This window comes from Anabrus simplex, chromosome 3, assembly GCF_040414725.1.
Source record: "Anabrus simplex isolate iqAnaSimp1 chromosome 3, ASM4041472v1, whole genome shotgun sequence".
Classification (NCBI taxonomy): domain Eukaryota; kingdom Metazoa; phylum Arthropoda; class Insecta; order Orthoptera; family Tettigoniidae; genus Anabrus; species Anabrus simplex.
Window position 1 is genome coordinate 442,582,847 of NC_090267.1, and position 24,240 is coordinate 442,607,086.

The 24,240-nt window shown below is 38.4% G+C and overlaps 1 protein-coding gene across 2 annotated transcripts in view; it reads left to right on the forward strand.

The window, feature by feature from the left end:
- The window catches only part of mus81 (mus81 structure-specific endonuclease subunit), a 181,205-nt gene that overhangs the window by 21,541 nt on the left and 135,424 nt on the right, over positions 1-24,240 (forward strand). For both annotated transcript variants that reach the window (XM_067143518.2, XM_067143519.2), the window contains exon 3: positions 6,886-6,986. In XM_067143518.2, the coding sequence (XP_066999619.2) occupies positions 6,886-6,986 (101 nt within the window). The remainder of the gene's footprint in view (positions 1-6,885; positions 6,987-24,240) is intronic.

The window sequence follows — 24,240 nt, forward strand, 5'->3', positions numbered from 1 at the left end:
ATCGGAATTCATCTATAGCAAGGTAAAGGAACTTTTTAATACATTCTATTATTACGCAAAGACACATGCTTTTGAACAAATTCCCACTACCGTATTTTATTTCATTTCAGAAATTTGAAACGAGGCTCCCTTCACATTAATAGATCAGCAATCAGCTCCAAAGTTTCCACATTAGACTCAATCAAAAGCACTATAAGCAAGCACACAACATACAACTTACCTGGAAGGAAAGGAAGAAAAACTTTCAACAATTCAAACAATGTTATGAAGTTAAACATTTAAAAAAAAAATTTAATTGCATATAGACTTTTTATGTAACAAAGTGGAAAAAAAATTTTTGAACAACTATTCTAATGAATAGACATAGTTTTAAGTCAATCAACCATGTAATAATCTGCTCTCATACCAGTAACGCACTAACCCCACATTGTTTTTAATATCATCTATCTTAATTCGTATTTAGTTTTTAAGTGAATCAATATATTTGTAAATCTATGTGTTTAAAATCTTAACCATTCACCTAAGCCACTATAACAGCTGAGGATGTTCCTAAATAAGGAACGAAACATGTACTGTTGACATATAAATAAAAAATTTGCCAAAAGGCAAAATAAAGTATCAAAACGGTGGAAGAATCTCAATAGTGTAAAATTTAGTGAAAGCCGGTTTATGCGTAGAGCTTCATCCATCAAGTTCATTCCTAAATTAACCTTTATCTCCTCATTCTGAGTACTCTCCTGCCATTGTTCTCACCTGTTTGTACCAGCAATCATTCTTGCTACTTTCATGTCTGGTACTTCTAACTTATGAGTAAGATATCCTGAGTCCACCCAGCTTGCGCTCCCGTAAAGCAAAGTTGATCTGAAAATAGACCGATGTAAAGATAGTTTCGTATCGGAGCTGACTTCCTTCTTACAGAATACTGTTGATCGCAACTGCGAGCTCACTGCATTAGGTTTACGACACCTTGATACAATCTCACTTATTATATTACCATCCTGGGAGAACACACAACCTAAATACTTGAAATTATCGACCTGTTCTAGCTTTGTATCACCAATTTGACATTCAATTCTGTTGAATTTCTTACCTACTGACATCAATTTAGTCTTCAAGAGGCTAATTTTCATACCATACTCATTGCACCTATTTTCAAGTTCCAAGATATTAGACTGCAGGTTTTGGCACAATCTGCCATTAAGACCAAGTCGTCAGCATAGGCCAGACTGCTTACTAAATTTCCACCTAACTGAAATCCTCCCTGCCATTTTATACCTTTCAGCAGATGATCCATGTAAACTATGACAGCAAAGGTGAAAGATTACAGCCTTGTCTAACCCCTGTAAGTACCCTGAACCAAGAACTCATTCTACCATCAATTCTCATTGAACCCCAATTGTCAAAATAAATGCCTTCGATTGATTTTAATAATCTACCTTTAATTCCATAGTCCCCCAGTATAGCGAAGATCTTTTCCCTCAGTACCCTGTCATATGCTTTCTCTAGAACTACGAAACATAGCATTTTTCAATTACCTGGCGCATAGTGAAAATCTGATCCTGACAGCCTCTCTGTGGTCTGAAACCACACTGGTTTTCATCCAACTTCCTCTCAACGACTGATCGCACCCTCCCTTCCAAGATGCCTGTGAATACTTTACCTGGTATACTAATCAATGAGATACCTCGATAGTTGTTGCAATCCTTCCTGTTTCCTTGCTTGTAGATAGGTGCAATTACTGCTTTTGTCCAATCTGAAGGTACCTTACCAACACTCCATGCTAATCTTACTACTTTATGAAGCCATTTCATCCCTGCCTTCCCACTCTACTTCACCATTTCAGGTCTAATTTCATCTATTCTTGCTGCTTTGTGACAATGGAGATTATTTACCATCCTTTCCACTTCCTCAAGCGTACTTTCACCAACATCATTTTCCTCCTCCCCATGAGCTTGGCTGTTCGCAACACCATCAGGATGATTTCCTTTTACATTGAGAAGATGTTCAAAATATTCCCTTCACCTCTCCAGTGATTCCCAGGGATCTATTAACACTATTCATTTCCTTTTTCCCTCCCTTCCTAAGATTCTTTATTACTGTCCAGAAAGGTTTCCCTGCTGCTTGACCTAGCCTTTCCAGGTTATTACCAAAATCTTCCCACGACTTCTTTTTGGATTCAACAACTATTTGTTTCATTCTGTTTCATCTATGTACAAATCCCTGTCTGCCTTAGCCCTTTCTGATAAGCCTTCTATTTTACGTTTCCAAGCTGCTCTCACTTCATCATTCCACCAGGACGTTCGCCTTTGCCCATCTTTACACACAGTTGTTCCTAGGCATTCCCTTGCAGTTTCTACTACAGCATCCCTGTATGCCACCCGTTCACTTTCTATATCCAGAACCTGCTTACTGTCCACTGTTCGAAACTTCTCACTAATCATATCCATGTACTTCTGTATAATTTCCTTGTCCTGGAGATTTTCTACCCTTATTCGTTTGCAGACAGATTTCACTTTCTCTACCCGAGGCCTAGAGATACACTTAGTTCACTAGAGTTCAGATAGTGGTCTGTATCGTTGAAAAATCCCCGGAATACTCGTACATTCCTAACAGATTTCCTGAATTTGAAGTCTGTTAAGATATTGTCTATTATGGATCTGGTACCCCTAGTCTCCCATGTGTAGTGGTGAATAGCCTTATGGTTGAAGAATGTATTTGTAACTGCTAAACCCATACTAGCACAGAAGTCCAGCAAATGCTTCCCATCCCCTTTAGCTTCCATATCTTCCCCACATTTACCAATCACCCTTTTGTATCCTTCGGTTCTATTCCCAGCTCTCGCATTGAAATTGCCCATTAGCACTATTCTATCCTTGCTGTTGACCCTGACCACGATGTCACTCAATGCTTCATAAAACTTGTCAACTTCATCCTCATGTGCACCCTCACATGGTGAATACACGGAGACAATTCTAGTCCTAATTCCTCCAACTGACAAATCTACCCACATCATTCGCTCATTTACGTGCCTAACAGTAACTATGTTGCGTGCAATGGTATTCCTGATAAAGAGCCCTACCCCAGACTCTGCCTTTCCCTGTCTAACACCTGTTAAGTACACTTTAAAATCTCCTATCTCTTCCTTGTTATCTCCCCTTACCAGAATATCACTTACTGCTAGCACATCCAGATGCATCCTCTTTGCTGACTCAGCCAGTTCTACCTTCTTTCTTCCATAAGCCCCATTAATATTGATAGCTCCCCATTGAATTCCATTTCATTCGACAAGTTGTTTCCAAGGAGTCCCTTGCCTGTCAAACGGGAGTGGGACTCCGTTACTCCCATAGGTCCAAGGCTTGTTTAAAATGTTCTGAGCTCGATAAATTCATGAAGCAGGATGCTACCCTCCTTGCACATAGTCCAAGTGAGGGCCTCTCCTCTAACGGGTTATGGACCACCGGTGAATTGTATAGTCCTAGCCGCCTGAGCACAAGGAGGACCATGATTCAGAATACGTCCGAGATGCCCGCTCCCATTCCATAGCAACTGGTATCCCGACTCTCGGGACCATTTACTAGGCCACTCAGCCGTTGCCCATGGTTTACGAACTAGGACGTGACTACAGTAACCCACACCATGAACCATAAGAGAATAATAATATTATTATATTAAGAGAATAGTATGAAGGTTAATAGAGGCAAGTCAACTGTTATAACATTTGCAAACAGGAGCTTAAAAACTGAATTTAAATATACTTTGGATGGGGTAATAGTCCCAAAAGATGACAAGTGCAAATACTTAGGTGTGTGTGTGATTTGAAAGTAATTTGCACTGGAAGGTTCATGTTGATGACATTGTTGGGAAAGCATATAGATTATTACATGTCATAATAAGGATACTTAAAGGATGAAACAAAGGATTAAAAGAGAAATGTTACTTAAGTATGGTTCGTCCATTATTGGAATATGCAAACAGTGTTTGGGATCCTCACCAGGAATATCTAATAAAAGAAATAGATGGTGTGCAGAGGAAAGAAGCAAGATTTGTAACAGGGGATTTCAGTAGAAAAAGTAGTGTATCAGAAATGTTAGAGAATCTTGGGTGGGAAACTTTAAGTAAGAGAAGAGAGAAAACTAGACTTATAGGATTATATAGAGCCTATACAGGAGAGGAAGCATGGGGGAAATCCGTGAGAGGCTTCAGTTAGAAAATAATTACATCGACAAGGTTGACCACAAGTATAAAATTAGAAGGGATTTTAGGAGAAGTGATTGGGGTAAATTTTCATTCATTGGGAAGGGTGTGAAGGAGTGGAACAGTTTACCAGGGGTAATGTTTGATCCTTTTCCAAAATCTGTACAGATATTCAAGAAAAGGATAAACAGCAGCAGAGAAAAGAAATGTTAGAGGGCATTCGACCTGTGCAGGTTATTGTAAATAAAGATTTTTTTGTGAATACATTAATTCCATCCCCTTGTCTATGGAGATTGGACAGCCAAAGTAGGGGACTGACTGTAGGGATAAAGTACAGTGGGGACTTCAAGGGCCCTGAGACCGCTATGGTAACTGTGAACTCTGAAAAGTGGTGGCAAAAGGGGCTCTGGTTATGACGCAGCAAGTCGTTTTGCATGTTAGGTTCCAAAATGGAAAATAAAATAAATAAACAAATAAATACATGCAATGTAAATCGTTTAGCAGATGTATTCTACATACTGAATATGAGTTGATTATGTTTGTACATACAGAAGATATGAGTAGAATTTTGTAAATAATATAAATTTATTAAGGATGGGCTGTGCGATTAATAGAAAAAAATGTTAGTGTAAATTGTACTATATAATACTGTATTTTAGGAAAATGTCTTCTTCTCTTGTTAATTTAAAATTTAATGCTAGGTAATGTATTTTTGTGTACCATTTGCCACCGAGCTAGAAACCTCATTTGCAAATAAATGATTTTGATTTGATTTGACTAAATTTCTTCCTTATGGTGTGAATTCCTCAAGGATCTGTGTATCTTATGCCTTCTGTTTGAAGCATTTTTTGTGTAAATTAATGAATTCATGAATAAAAGTGGTTTTGCTACTTTTATACTTGAAAATAATATAATCACTGTAACACAATGATTACTTAAATATAACATAACACAGTAACTTTTCAACTACTGTTTGACATCTCTAAGAGATCCAGTCACAAGGTGACTGTCTTTTCTGAGTTGTATTCTTCATACTTTACTTGTCCGACTTGGCTGAATGGTCAGCTTACTGCCTTTCGATCCAGAGGGTCTCTGGTTCGATTTCCAGCCGGGTTGGGGATTTTAATTGCTTCTGATTAATTCTTCTGGCTTGGGGACTGGGTGTTTGTGTATGTCCCAACACTCTCCTCTTCATATTCAGCCAATACACTACACTACCAACCACCACAGAAACATGCTGTAGTGATTACATCCCTCCATATAAAGTTGGCGTCAGGAAGGGCATGCAACCAGAAAACGAGGCCAAATCCACCTGTGCGATGCAGTTCGCACACATGACCCCATAGGTGTGTGGGAAAAGCAGTAGAGAAAGAAGATTCTTCATACTTTACTTCATATTTCCTCAGAATTACATTGTAATTATTTTAAGTGACTATCATTGAGTTTGGGAACCTAAATAGACAAGTCTATTTGGTATTTGAAAGCTTGTTTGTGTACATGAAAAGTTGTAGTCAGGTAGATTCCATATTGACAGGCTGAGTGATGCTGACTGTAAAAGCCCTAGTTGAAAGATTCGATCCTGGCTCAGCCCACTGGAATTTGAAGGTACCTGCAGGGTAAAATTCCAGCAAATTGGCATATCTGAAAACCGTAAAAGTGGGACATAAAACCAGTTACTTTTTAAAAATTTTGTATTGATATTTGAGCCTCTATGGACTGCATGATAACCAGTTTCATCTCAGTGTTGGTCTTGTTCTCCCAGCTTTGGTATCCTCCCGGTATTTCTTGAGCCCATCAGCCAGCACCTTCTTGTGCTCTTCGCATAGGGGTTCTGTCCATCTTTTGGGTTTTGATTTCATCTTAAAGCATTGGTACTTCTACAATCTGTCTAAGTTTGACCATCTCATTAATTTTACATTCTGCAGCACGATCTGTCTTGGATCCTTTTCATATTCCTAGAATCACGTTGGCCTTGTTGATTTTTGTCCTTTTTGTTAGTCGGTCATATGATATGCTTCAAAATTACCTGACAAAATTAATTAAAACTCAGCCATAGATGCCCCAGAGAGATTTGGTTTATTCTGTCATCAAGTAGGCCTAGAATAAAACGTCAAAATTGACGAGCAGACAGCCAGATGGCATCAAATTAAAATGTCTGCACATGGTAGCTGAGGCCATATGATTATAATAATAATATCCTGAAAATGTCTGTAGAATAGCATTCTCTTCTTCTTTAATCGATGCTGTGATTCGTTCTGTCTTGCTGTACACCTCTTCCTTATATCTCATTCGTATCTGTCCATCGACCCATCTGTTACCTAGGATCTTCCTTAGTGTCCTATGTTCTCTTGCTTCCAGTTGACTGACGTGTCCCTGTCTACTCATGTTCAAGGTTTGTGATGCATATAATCCCTCTGTTTTAACAACTGTGTTGTAGTGCCTGAAATTGCCTCTTGTATTCATGTTCCTTTTGTTGTCTGTGTAATAATAATAATAATAATAATAATAATAATAATAATAATAATAATAATAATAATAATAATAATATTTCCTATAAAACAGTAGGTCTCATAGCTAATGATCAGAAGATTAAAAGTGATGATTGCTTGCATCGCTTGTTTGAGAATTTTGATTGTCTACCCTTTTTTACAACTGGTTGCATTTTCATTCGTGTCATTTTTCTTTTTCCAGTAAACAGCATTGAGTCAGTCATACCACAGCTTGACCTCCAGGAAGTTGAAGCTCCTCCTAAAAAGAAAAGATCCAAGTCTAGTGTAGATAAGGAAAAGCCAGTGAGTGTATTTCATCTTGCTTGTAAATTCATTTGACCAAGCAAGGGGCTACACAGTACAGGTTGTGTAGATGTAACCTTTTGTTCTAGAGTTTATGTTTCAGGGTTTTCCATTTTCACACCAGTTGAAGGTCAATGTACCTTAACCTTTTAAGTGCTGAGTTGCCAGTTGACTGTTGGGTATCTCAGTACTGAGATTTTTCATTTGTATGTAAAACAAATTGTACAAGCCTCAATTTTTATCTTATCAGTGGAGTGATTAACTTAAAATGTTTATACATTTTGGTTATTTATAAATCTAAATGCAAATGGAAAATCCTTCACTTATGTTCAATATCATTTTGAGAGAAAAATTTACACTTTTTGTGCCTGCGCATACACCATCTTTATACAAAACAAAGAGCTCAAAATAAAATTATTTCCTAATATTTGTAGTCAACTAATATGTAACTCCTTACAGATACGTAAGTTGATTTTCTAAAATACTTTCTAAACCAGGAATATGGTGAAAGCTCAATGTTTTCCACCAGTTGTTTTTGATACTGGTTTGTTTCATCAACAACCAGCTGCACCAACTCCACTGGCAGAATAGTTTTAAAAAAGACAAGGATTTTGGGGTTGTCACCAAACAGTACTTAGTTCCCAGAGTCTGTCACAGTTACTTGAAAGTCTGGTGGAGAAAAGTAATTTGTCCGCTGCGAAAATAGTGATGAAATAGCTTTTGAACTCTACCGTGTTTTTCTTCCTTCGTTTAGAACGAGGCTCTGTTTCTTTCTCACTTACAATATTTTCAGCACCCCCTATATCACTCTCACTCTCAACATTGCTTAACAATTCATTAAAATCATTATCTTTATCATCACGTTCCACTGTGGTTAATAACTGAAAGATTCTTTGATCCGAAATAACATCGCTGTGAGAGCAACTAGCTTGTTGTTCCGCCATGCTTGTTTAGATCACAGATGTCTTACAAAATGCTCTGTAAGTTACTTCCCAAAGCTATAAGCGGTGATCATTTACTTCTACATAATGCCAAACAGATGGCAGAACATGCCAGAGATCAAATTGGCACTCAGGAGTGAACCGGGAAACTAAAAAAAAAAAAAATCAAAGTTCCCACGCACCATCTATAGGCAAGCGTAGCACTCAGCGGGTTAATCCATTGAGGCAGATATTGTTACAAAAATATATTTTTGAACTTTATAGTTCAAGTGGATATGGTTCAAAAAATATTCTAAATGCAGTAGAACTTGACATTTTTGCGCATCAGGAACCGTGATAGTCAAGTGGCATTGTAAGTAGCTTCTCACCAAGCCAGCTGCCTGTGGTTCCAGAGCTGCACGTGTGGGATTTTTGGAATTAAATGTCATGTTCCTGTTATTCGGAATCTACATAAAACAGGAGATCCTGTGGCTGCGATCATGATATCAGCAGTCACATGATGTCAAAAGTTTATTTCCCTTTTTTAATTTTTTCATTTATCTCACCTGTGCACTTTTCTAGTGTTTTGTGACTTTGCAAGTTTTTGAGCGAAATAGTTCGGTTGCAGCGAGTGGGATGATTTATCGTTCTGTATCCATATTTAGTTCATTGGCAGTGTTTTATTACATCTATCTTCTCTTTCTTCATTTTCTTCTTCCTCATCTTCAACCACATCATTTTCTTTGTCATCGTGCTGAATGTTGCCATTACTTTCATAAAAAGAATTACAATAGTTGTTACTTTCAAGTAATGTTTGGCTCATGAATGGTTAATGTCAAGGCCTTTGGCTCAGGTGGGTCATGGGTTTGATTCCTGTGTGGGGCAGGGTTTTTAACCATGTCTTATTAATTCCTCTGACTTAGAACTGGGTGTTTGGATTTGTCTCAATACACATAACACACCATACTACCAAACACTACAGAAACACACAGTAGTGAATACATTCCCGTACATGAAGTTGGCATCAGTAAAACAGGACCAAGTCCACAGTTTACCCCTCCCCCTGTAGCCTCCCTATAATGTGGGAAAAGATATGAAAGGAGGAGGAATCACTTTCAAGTAAAAAAATAGTACTTTCCTTTGTTCATGCATCTCCATGTTTGTTTATAAATGTCAAAGTTGAAAAAAGTCAAACCAGAAAATTTAAAATTACACCACACTATTATCTATATATTAAAAGAGTTTACTAAAAACAGTTTTGGCAAATCCATCTGTCTGTTCTACTGGACAGATTTGCTTCATTTTTGTTTTATTCCCTCCGGAATTACCTGCCGGTGAATCATGAGACATTGATAGGGCTCTAAGTTCAGCCAACTTTGAGTTATCATAAAACCAACTCATTAAATGATCACTCCAATAATTGCAGGCGAAAGCTTAACCTAACCTGCACTACATTCTGTACTTAGCAATTTGCTCACCGACTAACACTTCCATTACTATTCTGACATATGCGATTTTCATGCTTATTAATGTCATTCAAGCAGCCATATTTGTTTACCATCTGGCTAGCCACAGAGTACACACTTCCTCTGATCATGGAAGAATATTATTCTCTGCTAGATATTCTTTGACTCTCTAACCTTTCCCACTTTTCAAATACAGCATATATTCAACAGATGGCAGTGTGTTCCTAATAACTTACATGCTGTAAGAGAAAAAAGTTTACGTACAAACAGGCCCCCATCATGACATACGCACTATACATTACCTGGGAACACCTATCAAAGCATAACCTAGCTATACTAGAAATAGTGAATGCAATGTATCTTAAAAAAGTTCTCTGTCTGGCAAAACCATTCCTTCGTGACTAACCTATGAGCTCACAAGACAACCGTTCTGTACAGAAGAACTGCGATTGAAAGTATCATTGACTTCTATGACACAATACTAATCTTTTCATCAAGAACTGCAGGATAAAAAAAAAAAAAAGTGAATATATGGATAGATTTTTACCAAACTGGCGTCATGATGATGTCAGAATGGATGACTTCTGACTACAAACTGCGGCATACCATAACACGCTTCTTATTATATGTTCATAAAACCTTTGAAAAGGGCAGGCAAAACAATATAACTACGACAGGCATATCAAGACAAGTTATCTGACCTATTTATAACGAATGTTGTGGAGCAGCGCGAGTCCTCTAGTGTGTTTTTAAAGAACATGAGAAAGAGATGCCAAGGATCTACCTCATATCTTTGGACTCGAAACTAACTCCGTGTCTTGAAGATTATGCAGTTGTGTCATAATGTGAGAACATGGAACAGTTTTGTTGCCCTGTCATTTCACGAGTTAGTGTCAGTGGGTTAAGGCTATGAACTTGACCCTCCAAGTCTTGGAGTTTTCTTATCCCAGCTTTGGCACAAACCTACTTATGTTATTGTGATGTTAAACAGCTAGCAAAATATAATTTGAATTGGCAAGTTCAGTGTTGTAGCACTTCCGAGTACACTTTACCTGTACTTGTAGGAAGAGATGAGTTAGCATATTTTAATAAGAATTAATAGTTCTATGGATTAGACTCCCCTCTGCTAAGGGGGATTGGCATTGCATCTTGTGGTGGCAGCCATATTTGGCAACTTTTACTTGTCTAAATAAAATACAAAATATCCGCAAGATATGAAATAAATCTACAAATTTTGTTATATCAAGTTAAAGTAAAGCTAATACGCTGAGCATTGTCGTGGTGACACAAAATTGCATAAATGTTTTGACTAGAAAAATGTACAGTCTGTTCAAGAAGTCATCATGATCATCATTTCCCCTTATCCAGCTCCTGTTGGGTTGGGGTATTTATGGCACTTCTCCATCTTCCTCTTTCTTTACACCATTCCTTTTCCACGATCTTGTCCCAGTCTGTCTCGTCTTCTTATGCCGCTCTTCACCGATTCAATCCACCTTATTCTAGGTCTTCCTCTTGCTCTCTTGCCCTCACACTTTGCCTCCAGCATCTGTCTTGTAATTCCATTCTCCTCTATCCTCTTTTCATGCCCAAACCACCTTAGTTTATTCTTTTCAATTCTCTCCTTTAGCTTTCCTATCCCAACTTCCTTCCTAACATCTTCATTTTTCACTTTATCTTTCCTTGTCTTTCCTATCATACTTCTTAAGAATTTCATCTCACTGGCTTGAATTCTACTCTCTTGCCTGCTAGTCTCAACTGCATAAGTCAGTGTGGGTACATAGTACATTTCATACATTATCTCTTTACTTTTCCATGGTATTTATTTGCTCCAAACAAGTTTTCTTACACTTTGGTAGAATGCATTGCCCTGCTGTACCCTCCTGCTAATCTCCATGTCCACTCTAGCATTCTGCATTAACCCCTCAAGCGTGATATTGTAAAACTGCATGCTGCACCCACAGCGTGCTTTATTTCTAGCCTACTCCCAATGCTGAGCGCGGTGTCTAATAAATTTTGCTATAATTTTCAAACAGGTGGATGAAAAATTATCAAAGAAACACACAATAACAATAACATATTACACTATAATATAAACATATGCTAACCTGGTTATCCCTGGACAGCTGGACATCAATACTGACACTTTGTGTGATAGATTTCAAAGCATGGGTCCACACAAAGGCCTGGTTGTCCTGGGCAGTTTTTGCAGTGGTACTTGGTGTCCTTTCTCTGTCCCTTCTTTGTGCACACTAGATTTCTTAACAGTGCCCATCAATGTAAGAAGTGCAACATACACCCTTACCTCATTGGCATTAGTGGGCGTCCAGTTCGACAGCCGGGATTTCGTCAGTAATTGGAGGCATAACCGATGTTGCTGCAAGTATTTATCAGCGTACGCATTGGTTTCACGAACGATTAGATCTATCAAAACATCATCTATAAACATTTTGTGAAAGCCAAGTAGTGTTCTTTCATCTTCACCTCTTTATCTCCATAGGCTTCCTTTGTTTCCTTTACAATTTTGTCCATGACCATAATAAACAAAAGAGGTGACAGCACACTCCCTTGCCTTAGTCCAGTCTTATTCTTAAACCATTCTGTGTGTGGAGCCAGTATCCAGTAATCGGGAGATAGTGGGTTCGAGTGGGGTACAGCCCCAGCATTTGCCTGGTGTGAAAATGGGAAACCATGGAAAACCATCTTCAGGGCTGCCGACAGTGGGGTTCGAACGTACTATCTCCCGAATACTGGATACTGGCCGCACTTAAGAGACTGCAGCTATCGAGCTCGGTGTACCATAATTAAGGCCATGGCCGCTTCCTTCCACTTCCTAGGCCTTTCCTATCCCATCATCGCCATAAGACATATCTGTGTTGGTGCGAACGTAAAGCAAAATAGCAAAAAAAAACCAACAACCCCATTTTGTCTTTCCAACTGGGGTCAGTACCCTGCTAACACAGTTGTACATTGCTTGCACCATTTCTAACATTTCTCTTCCATGTCTCCTTTTAACCATGGTCTCCCAAACCTTCTCTCTGGGGACACTATCATATGTCTTTTCTATATCTATGAAAGTCATGACCAGATCCTTTCCATATTCCCAGTTATTTTCCATCAGCTGTCTCATGCTAAAGATTGGGTTCACTGTAGATCTTCCACTCCTGCAGCCATATTGTTCCTCTTGTTAATTCTCCTTCAATCTTTCTTCTCATTCTTCTTTCTAATATCCTTTCCAGTATTTTAACTACCTGCGATGTGTGATTCCTCTATAGTTACCACAAACTTTGTCTCCTTTCTTAAACACTGGTATACACTTTACACTTTAGTAGTTGGTACAACCATTGCATACCTATAGGTCCAGCAGCCTTTATCATTTTGACACTGATTTCATCCATCCTTCTTGCTTTTCCCATCTTCATCTTTTGTACCGCTTAACTGGCCACCCTACCGTACGTAAACTCCAGCTCAGGAACACCTCTGCGGAGGTTCGGACCTGCCTTCGGGCAGAATACACCCTTACGTTACCTTGTCCCGCATTGTTATATCATCTTCTGTTGTTGAATCCTCATGCTGCATTGCTTCTATCTCCCCTGTACAGTTGTTCACATTCAATAGCTTATCAAAATACTCCTGCCATCTTCTGCTTGTGTTAACAATTCTCTATCTTCCTTTTTCACTAGCTTTGTCATAACTCTTTCTGTCCTCTTACTTCTTATAAGTCCATACTGCAGCCTTTTACTGCCACTTACATCCACTTCCATTTTTTGTGTAAATTCTTCCCAACTCTTCTCCTTTCTTCTCCTACCACCTTCTTACATCTCCGTTTGCCGTTGAGATACTTCCTTTTGCTTTCTTGTGTTTGATCTCGGTTGCATTCTCGCCAGGCTATCTTCTTTTCTATCACCACTTTCCTCACTTCCTCATTCCACCACGGAGTCTCCTTTTCTTCCACTCTTGTAGATGTCCTGCCACAAGCACTCTCTGCTGCACTAACAAATGCCTATTTAAAATTAGCCCACTCCTCTTCTACATTTTCCACTTCAGTAACTGGGATTTGTTGCTTCAATCTCTCCTGAAAATATTCCTGTACTTGTCTTTCAGTTTCCATACTTTTATTTTGTTGTTAGTCATATAGACTCTTTCGACTCTGCGTGACCCCATAGACCAAAGTGCGCCATTTCTTCCTGTCCTATACTATTTTCCAAAGTCTTTCTAAATTGAGAGCCGTGGCTTCCTTGATGCCATCAATCCACCTCATCCGTTGTCGCCCTCTTCTCCTGTTACCATCAGTCTTCCCCAGCATTAAGGTCTTTTCCAGTGAATCATGTTTTCTCATAATATGACCGAAGTACTTTAGTTTTTGTCTGAGTATTTGACCTTCCAGTGAACAGCCTGGGTTGATTTCCTGTAATATGGACTTATTAGATCTCTTCGCAGTCCACGGAACTCTAAGGAGTTTTCTCCAACACCATAGTTCAAATGCGTGTATTCTTCGACGCTCAGCCTTTCTTACTGTCCAAGTCTCGCTTCCATACGTTGCTACTGCTACTATACGAATCTTCATTCTTAAAGTTACGTCTCTACTCGTGAAAAATGTTATCAAGGTTGGCCATTGCCTTCCTCCCAAGGAACAAGCGTCTCTTAATTTCATTAATGGTTATGAATTTCATGTTTTTGGTCCGTATTGAACTGAGAATAATATATAAGTAATAATAATAACAACGTAAACGTTTCCACCTTTTCAATACTAAAATATATTCACAAAATTATAAATTACACGGTACTAGTTTCGACCCATCTAGGGGTCATCATCAGCCGTATTGGAGCAAATATCACTTTTGGCGAAATCCTAAGAAAATGTTATTATAAAGAATAACAAGTGAAATGAGATGCTATTATGGTAATAGTTAATAATACAAGGAATATACATACTAAGAGGTTTTTAACAAAGAATAAAGTATAATTGGGGTGTTGTAAAAATTATAATCATGGAAATCAGTAAGTTCTTGTATTGAAATGAAATATGGCTTAGGAAGAGGGCTTAAGGTGGGGCTGAAGGGTGCGGGAGAAAGTGTAATTGTCTTGGAAAAGTACCTTTGATTAAATTTAGGATTGAGTTTAGGTTGGCTGCATTATTGTTTCTGAGGAAAGTGATAAATAGATCGAAGAGTATGTTGGGTTTCTCTGAGATTTCATTGAGATTGTGACTGGCATTAAAGTATTGGTCTAGGTGTATGTAGCAATTTTCCATTATGTTGAGTAAAGGGCCCTTGTTTGCTAATACGAGGATGTCCATGTCTTGTTCAATATTGGTGAAATTATGGTTATAATCTTGCATGTGTTGGCCGATGGCTGAAAACCTGTTGTATTTTATTGCGTTAGTGTGCTCGTGGTATCTGATAATGAAGTTTCTCCCGGTTTGCCCGATGTAGGTTTTTTTTACAGGTGGTACATTTGATCCTATAAACTCCTGATTTTAAAAAACTGCTGGCCTTGTTGATGTGTGAAGTATTGTATAAAACGTTCATGTTCTTATTGTTGGTTTTGAAGGCTATTTTAACGCCTTGTTTCTTAAAGATGTTGGTTAACTTGTAGATATCATTGTTGAACGTGAAGGTGGAAAATGTTAGATGTTTGGTTATTTCTTTTTTGAGGGTAGTTTTTGGGCGATGTTTGTGTTTATTGATTATCCTTTCTATAAAATGATTGCTGAAGCCATTGAATTTTGCGATTCCGCGGATTGTGTTGAGTTCGTTTTTTAGATCTTTATTGTACATAGGTATGCTGAAGGCTCGGTGAACTAGGCTGTTGTATGTGGCTCGTTTGTGGGACTGGGGGTGCACTGAATCTTGGCGAATGGTGGAGGCTGTTTGAGTGGGTTTTCTGAAAATTTTATAACTGAAAGAATCTGAGTTTCTAGTGATGGTTAAATCTAGAAAGTTGATTTTTTGATTTGATTCGGATTCTAGTGTGAATTTGATATGAGGATCAATATTGTTGAGTCTTAAGAGGGTGGTGGGTGCGTTAATTGATTTCTCATTCATGATTACAAAGACATCGTCGACATATCTGGCCCAAAAGAGAATGTTTTCGAATTCGTTGTCAATTTTGGTGTATTCGAGGAAGTCCAGGTATATTTCTGCTACTATGATCACAGAATCAGAGCTAGCCATCAGCAAAATGCCGGAAGACATGCAAAATGAGGTTAGAACCGATGTTAAAAGGAAACTGACTGATATCCTCCCCAATTTAACCAACCCCGCAAATAACCTCAATAATAGAGAAAAAATTGCTGAACAAAAGGGCATATACGCCCTCAAGAAGAAAATTAAAGACAACGAACTCATCGTAACCAAAGCTGACAAAGGCAATGCAACAGTTATCATGGATAAAAAAGTATATATTGAAAAAACAAAAAACTTTTTCACAGACAGCTCATTTTCCATAATCAAAAAAGACCCCACCCAAAAAATTCAAAAACTACTTAAACAAATTCTTAAAAACACTTCATTTTTATTTACCGAACAGGAAAAATCCAAACTCATACATATGAACCGAAGACTCCCCACTGATAAAGCTCTTCCCAAAATTCACAAAACCGGAATTCCCATCCGGCCAATTATCAACTATAGACCGAGCCCCTTATACAAAATATCACAATTCATCCAATGTTTCTTAAGAAAAAATTATCAATTCTTATCCAAAAAGTCTATTAAAAACACATCTGAGCTAGTAGAAAAACTAAACAAGTTCAATTTGCAACCGGATCACTCCATCCACTCTTTCGATATTGTAAACATGTACCCAAGCATACAAGTATCAAAATTAATTCCGATAATTATAAACAATTTAAACAAAAACAGCCACTTAAGCAAACTAGAGATACAAGACTTTATCAGAATATTAAAACTTATCATCGACAGTAACTTCTTCACTTTTGACAATGTCATATATCAACAAAATGGTTTGGCAATGGGGTCACCGGCCTCAGGTATCTTAGCAGAAATATACCTGGACTTCCTCGAATACACCAAAATTGACAACGAATTCGAAAACATTCTCTTTTGGGCCAGATATGTCGCGATGTCTTTGTAATCATGAATGAGAAATCAATTAACGCACCCACCACCCTCTTAAGACTCAACAATATTGATCCTCATATCAAATTCACACTAGAATCCGAATCAAATCAAAAAATCAACTTTCTAGATTTAACCATCACTAGAGACTCAGATTCTTTCAGTTATAAAATTTTCAGAAAACCCACTCAAACAGCCTCCACCATTCGCCAAGATTCAGTGCACCCCCAGTCCCACAAATGAGCCACATACAACAGCCTAGTTCACCGAGCCTTCAGCATACCTATGTCCAATAAAGATCTAAAAAACGAACTCAACACAATCCGTGGAATCGCAAAATTCAACGGCTTCAGCAATCATTTATAGAAAGGATAATCAATAAACACAAACATCGCCCAAAAACTACCCTCAAAAAAGAAATAACCAAACCTCTAACATTTTCCACCTTCACGTTCAACAATGATATCTACAAGTTAACCAACATCTTTAAGAAACAAGGCGTTAAAACAGCCTTCAAAACCAACAATAAGAACATGAACGTTTTATACAATACTTCACACATCAACAAGACCAGCAGTTTTTTAAAATCAGGAGTTTATAGGATCAAATGTACCACCCGTAAAAAAAACCTACATCGGGCAAACCGGGAGAAACTTCATTATCAGATACCACGAGCACACTAACGCAATAAAATACAACAGGTTTTCAGCCATCGGCCAACACATGCAAGATTATAACCATAATTTCACCAATATTGAACAAGACATGGACATCCTCGTATTAGCAAACAAGGGCCCTTTAAACTCAACATAATGGAAAATTGCTACATACACCTAGACCAATACTTTAATGCCAGTCACAATCTCAATGAAATCTCAGAGAAACCCAACATACTCTTCGATCTATTTATCACTTTCCTCAGAAACAATAATGCAGCCAACCTAAACTCAATCCTAAATTTAATCAAAGGTACTTTTCCAAGACAATTACACTTTCTCCCGCACCCTTCAGCCCCACCTTAAGCCCTCTTCCTAAGCCATATTTCATTTCAATACAAGAACTTACTGATTTCCATGATTATAATTTTTACAACACCCCATTTATACTTTATTCTTTGTTAAAAACCTCTTAGTATGTATATTCCTTGTATTATTAACTATTACCATAATAGCATCTCATTTCACTTGTTATTCTTTATAATAACATTTTCTTAGGATTTCGCCAAAAGTGATCTTTGCTCCAATACGGCTGATGATGACCCCTAGATGGGTCGAAACTAGTACCGTGTAATATATAATTTTGTGAATATATTTTAGTATTGAAAAGGTGGAAACGTTTACGTTGTTATTATTATTACTTATATATCTTAATTTCATGGCTGCAATCGCCGTCAGCAGTTATTTTGGAGCCCAAGTACATGAAACTAGGAACAACCTCCATTGTTTCACCATTTATATGCCAGAAGGTGATAGGTTTAGTTGCCATGATCTTTGTTTTCTTGACATTCAACCTTAATCCGGCTTTTGCACTTTCTTCTTTCACCTTCATTAGTAGATACGTAAGTTGATCTTCACTTTCGCCCAACAGGGTGGTGTCATCAGCGTATCTAAGGTTATTTATATGCCTCTCACCAATTTTAGCTCCAGTTTCTGTTTAATCTAATTTGTCATTCCTCATCACATACTCTGCATATAAATTGAATAAATAAGGTGACAGCCGTGACATACACCTTTCTCAATCTTGACCCATTCAGTTGTTCCATATAGGGTTCTCACCGTAGCTTCCTGATCAGAGTAGAGATTTCTCATAAAGCAAATAAGATGATCTGGTACTCCCATAGTCTTGAGTACTTGCCACATTTTATTGTGGTCAACACAGGCAAAGGCTTGAGCATAGTGAATAAAGCATAAGTATAGGTCTTTCTGGAATTCTGTTGCTTTCTCCATAATCCAGCGAATATTAGCAATTTGATCTCTGGTTCCTCTGCCTTTGCGGAAACCGGCTTGTTCTTCAGGTAGTTCTCGATCTACATACTGCCGAAGCCTATTTTGCAGGATCTTGAGCATAACCTTACTAGCAAGCGATATAAGTGCGATTGTTCGGTAGTTTGAATATTCTTTAGCACTGCCCTTTTTCCAATCTTTTGGCCACTGCTGGGTTTTCCATATTTGCTGACATATTGAATGTAGGACTTTCACAGCATCCTCTCGTAGGATTTTGAACAGTTCTGCTGGGATTCCATCATAACCACTTGCCTTATTGTTTGCAATACTTTCTAGGGCCCACCTGACCTCACTTTCTAGGATATCTGGTTCTGGCTCTGACAACAGAGTAACTTCATCTTCAGGAGTATTCCGATCTTTCGTATACAAATTGCCTACATATTCCCTCCACCTTTCTTTCAATCTCCTCTGCTTCAGTAAGATCTTTTCCATTTTTATCTTTTATCATTCCAATCTTCGCCTGGAATTTCCCTCTGATGTCTCCAGTTCTTATGTAAAGATCTCTTGTCTTACCCAGTCTGTTATTTTCTTCAACTTCCTTGCATTGTTCATTCAAAAAGGCATTCTTATCTCTTCTAGCTAGTTTCTGAAACTCTGCATTTAATTCAGACATCTTCGATCATTCCCCTTTGATTTTTGCATTCCTTCTTCTGCTATTTGTAGTGCTTCACCCGATATCCATGTGGCCTTTTTCTTGTTCTTTTTTCTTGGGAATATGCTTTTCCGCTGTCTCCTTAACAACACAGCGTACTTCTGACCATAGATCTTCTGGGACTCTATCTCTTAAATCTAATCCATTAAATCTGTTTCTAACCTCTACTGTATATTCAAGAGGTATGCTATTTAGGTCATATCTGCTTGATGGTTTGGCTTTGTCAATCCTTTTTAATTTGAGCCGGAATTTGGAAATTAAGAGCTCGTGATCTGATCCACAATCAGCCCCAGGCCTTGTTTTGGATGACTGTACAGCGCTCCTCCACCTCTGACTCCAAAGTGTGTAGTCAATCTGATTCCGACATTTTCCATCTGGTGAGGTCCAGGTGTATAGGCATCGTTTGGGCAATTGAAATAGTGTGTAGGCAATGACCAGTGAGTTGTCTTGACAGAATTCTAGGAGTCTCTGTCCAGCTTCATTTGTTGTGCCAAGGCCAAATTTTCCCGTTACTCCATCTACAGTTTGATTTCCTACTTTGGCATTCCAGTCGCCAATAATGAAGACAACATCCTTCTTTGGTGTTAACTGTAGCAATTCTCGTAAGTCTTCATAGAACTGGTCAATATCTTCCTCTTCAGCTTCTGTGGTTGGAGGGTTAATTTGTATGACTGATGTTAAAAGGTTGGCCTTGAAAACGTACAGACATCATTCTATCAGTTTTAAAATTGCACCTCATTATAGTGTTGACTTCATGACTGGTTGACTTCATGATAGAAAAAGATATAGCCATACTTGGACTGTGCGATACCAAGAAGAGGGGTACAGGGGAGATCCCTCTGAGAGAAGGATACAGGCTGTATTACAGCGGAGGACCTGAAGCAAAAAATGGAGTGGTCATCATACTTAGAAGAGAAATCCAAGAATATCTGGAATATACAAAGTACATCAGCGATAGGATGATGATGATGAGACTCCAGTTTGAAAATGGCGTGAAAGATCTATTTCAGTTGTATGCCCCACAAACTGGTTGCATAGATGAACATCTAGAGGACTTCTTAGAGGAAGTGGAGAGACAGATAGAAGATAAGGAAGTACTATTGATGGGAGATCTAAATGCACAAGTTGGAATGGAAAGACAAGGAAAGGAAGATGTTGTAGGGCCCTTTGGATATGGAAATGTAAATCCAGAAGGCGAGTTGTTGGTGGATTTTTGCATGAGGAATCAAATGATTGTTGGAAACACCTGGTTTAGGAAGAAGAACAGTCAGAAGATTACAAGGTATGGCTGGGGAGACAGACGCACAAAGACCATGATTGATTATATAATCATAGAGAAAGAACACCGGAAGAACCTTGTAGATGTAACAGCCATGCCTGAAGAAGCCTTTGGTGGAGATCATAGAGTTGTGATAGGAAAATTGAAAGTTGGAAAGATTGAAAAACCCCAATTAAGAAGAGAGAAAAGAATTAAAGTATGGAAGTTGAAGGAGAAAAGCATACAAGAAGAATTTCAAAGGGAAATAATACCCTTGGTACCCAGGACAGAGGTGGGGAATGTTGAAGAGGAATGGAAAAGATTTAAGGAAGCACTGGTTGGATGTGCAGAAAAGGTGTGTGGTAGAACATCAGGAAATGTGAAAGACAAAGAAACACACTGGTGGAATGATAGGGTAAAGATTAAAGTGAAGGAAAAGAAAATGGCATGGAAAGCATGGAAAACATCTAAGACTGAAGAAAGTAGAAGAAAATATGTGGAGGCAAAGAATTTGGCCAAGAAAGTAGTGGAGGAAGAAAAGAGGAAAAGCTGGGCCTTATTCACACAGACATTGAGAGATGATACGCAGGGCAGCAAGAAATTACTGTATGGTATCTTAAGAAACAAAAAGAGAGATCAAGTAAACACCAGATTTGTGAAGGATGAAGGTGGCATAATTTTAACAAAGCCAGAAGAAATAAGAAATAGATGGAGAGAGTATTTTCAGAAGCTGCTGAACATAAGAACGGATGACAGTCATTCAATGGACGACCAGGAAAGGCAATTAGTTGACGAGGAAATGGATAAAGAAATTACAATGAATGAAATTGAAATGGCAGTAAGAAAGATGAAGAATGGAAAAACTGCTGGAATAGATGAAATTTCAGTGGAGGTGATAAAGGCAGCTGGAGCTGTAGGCCTGCAGTGGTCATATCGGGTTCTCAGGAACGTCTGGGAGAATGAGGAGGTCCCTGAGGATTGGCAAAAAGGAATAATCATCCCAATTTTCAAGAAAGGTGATAAGAAAGTTTTGAAGAACTACAGGGGAATTACTCTAATATCCCATGTTGCTAAGATAATGGAAAGGATACTGGAAAGTAGAATAAGGTTGAGGATTGAGAAGCAGATACAGGAAAATCAGTTTGGTTTCAGAAGTGGAAGGTCAACAGTAGAGCCCATTTTCATTATGAGACAACTAATGGAAAAGCATTGGGAGTACGGGAATGATATGGTGATGACATTCATTGATATTGAAAAGGCATATGACAGTGTCCCTAGGACGAAAGTTTGGGACAGTCTGGTGCAAAAAGGAATTGGACAGGGATTAATAAAAATGATCATGGCATTGTATAAGGAATGTTGTAGTTGCGTGCAAACACAAGTTGGCAGGACAAGTTGGTTCAAAATAACTAGTGGGCTGAGACAGGGAAGTTGTTTACAATAGTAATGGATGACATCATGAGAACAGCAAAAGCAGCATATGGAGGAAGAGAAATGAACATGATGTTATTTGCAGATGATATTGTGATTTGGGGAGAAGACAACAGGAAGGTTCAAGAACAGTTAAATGTGGTGAATGGGAAGATTGAAGAATGTGGATTGAAAATAAGTGTAGAAAAGAGTAAAACTCTTGTTATGACTAGAGGGGAGAAAGAAGGGAAAGGTCAGATTAGACTTGCAGGCATTCCCTTGGAAGTAGTGGAAACGTTTAAATACCTGGGGAGTGAATTAATGGAGAATGCTCGACTGGATGCTGAGATTAGTAAAAGGATTCAAGCTGGAAGTTGTTTCTATCATAGTGTAAGAAATATGTTATGGGACAAAGATGTGCCAATGGAAGCAAAGGATACTACAGTAAAACCTCGTTAATTCGAAGTCGTTGGGACTCAAAAATCGGACTTCAAATTACGTGATTTCGAATTAACCGCCAATTCGCAATTCAGAAGTACCAATCCTTGCCGCGTTACAAAATATTCTATGGCCCGTTACTGTATGCAGTTAACCTTGATTCACAGTTTATACCCTTCAAATGCCATGAAAAAAGAACTATTTCCAAAATGTATCCAAGAAGGTGCATTTACAGTATTCAAGTAATGCACTCGGATATCTCACTGGCAAACATAACCTCACGCAACGAAAGAAAGAAAAAAAAAAAAGCACGATTCAAAGACGAGGATAAATCTATGCTGGCTCCCATGTGCAAGTGCTTAATTAATTGGATTACTATACTTTACGCATTTTAGATGCCTTGTATTTACAAAGGAAGTACCCGATGCCCTTCTTAAAATCGAACTTTTCTATGACTATCCTTCTACGATTTCCCGCCATGGCACTTCTCTCGCTCTCTCGTACTTCAGAAATGTAAACACTTGCCGCGTCACAAAGTATTCTAAGACCCATTAACACATGCAATCATCTCGATTCACAGTTTAAACCTTTCAAATGCCATGGAAAAAACTATTTCCGAAATGTATCCAACAAGGTGCATTTACAATGTTCAAATAATGCACTTGGATAAATCACTGACAAACATAACCTCACGCAACGAAAGGAAAAAATCACACAATTTAAAGACGAGGATAAATTATGCCGGTCCCCCTGTGTAAATGCATTATTTTTTGGATTTCTATACTGTTTGCATTTTTATATGCTTTGTACTGGCATGGAAAGTGCCCGACGCTCTTAAAACATTGTGGTTTATCGAACTTTCCATCCCATGTGCATTGTAACGTACTACTATGACCCATTTAAAACCATAAGACCGTTTGGGCTTGCATTAAAATAAAGCAATGCAGTTTCACCGGCAATGACAATATTGTTCGGTGCCTACGAATTTATTATCTGAGCTACGCTTTTTCGTCAACTGTCGGCATCGCCAGTGTTCGCGGATTCTGTTTTTCCGCACACTGCCTCTTGCGTGATATTACGGCGTTGCTTAAAAGATTGAATACAAAAGAATTCAGATTTCATTCAACTTAGCAATCATGAAGCACAATGTAGACCCACCGAAGTGAGTGTAAGTGCGGAAAGCTACCCTTCCACGTTCCGGATCGCGCGTTCCATTATGACGCGAAGCTGATAAATTTCGAGTTGAAATTACTCTGTAACATACTATTGTTTTAAAATGTAAAGGCAATTTCGAATTAAAAGTCTGAATTTCGGTAATGGGACCGACATTGTACTTCGAATTACGAATTATCCGTATTTCGAATTAAACAATTTAAATAACATGCAAAACTGTATCTCATGTTTCCGGGAACGAGAGCTTCTTCGAATTAGGCGGGATTTTGAATTAACCGATTTCGAATTATCGAGGTTCTACTGTATGTACAAGATGTATTACGTACCCATAACGACTTACGGAGCAGAAACTTGGACAATGACAAAGAAGGATGAGAGTCGAATACAGGCAGCCGAAATGAAATTCTTGAGGAGTATGATACAGAAGAGTAGAAGAGACAAAATAAGGAATGAGAAAATCCGGGAAGAAATTGGAGTGGAAAAAATGAATGATAGAATAGAGAAGAGCCGACTAAGATGGTTTGGGCACATAAAGCGAATGAGCGACAAAAGAATGCCAAAAAAGGTGATGGAAATGCAAATCCAAGGAAGGAGAGGCCGTGGACGACCACGATTGAGATGGAAGGATACCATCCAACGCAGCATTATAGAAAGAAACCTGGACTGGGACACAGTGTTGGAGGAGGAGTGGTGGAAAGACCGAAGAAAGTGGAGAGGAGCCATATTTGCCCCTACCTGGCTACAGCTGGATAAAGGGAAATGATGATGATGATGATGATGATGATGATGATGATGATACAGTGTTACGCACCCTGTTGCTAACTATAAGGGCAACTCCACTTTTCCTTTGGTTTT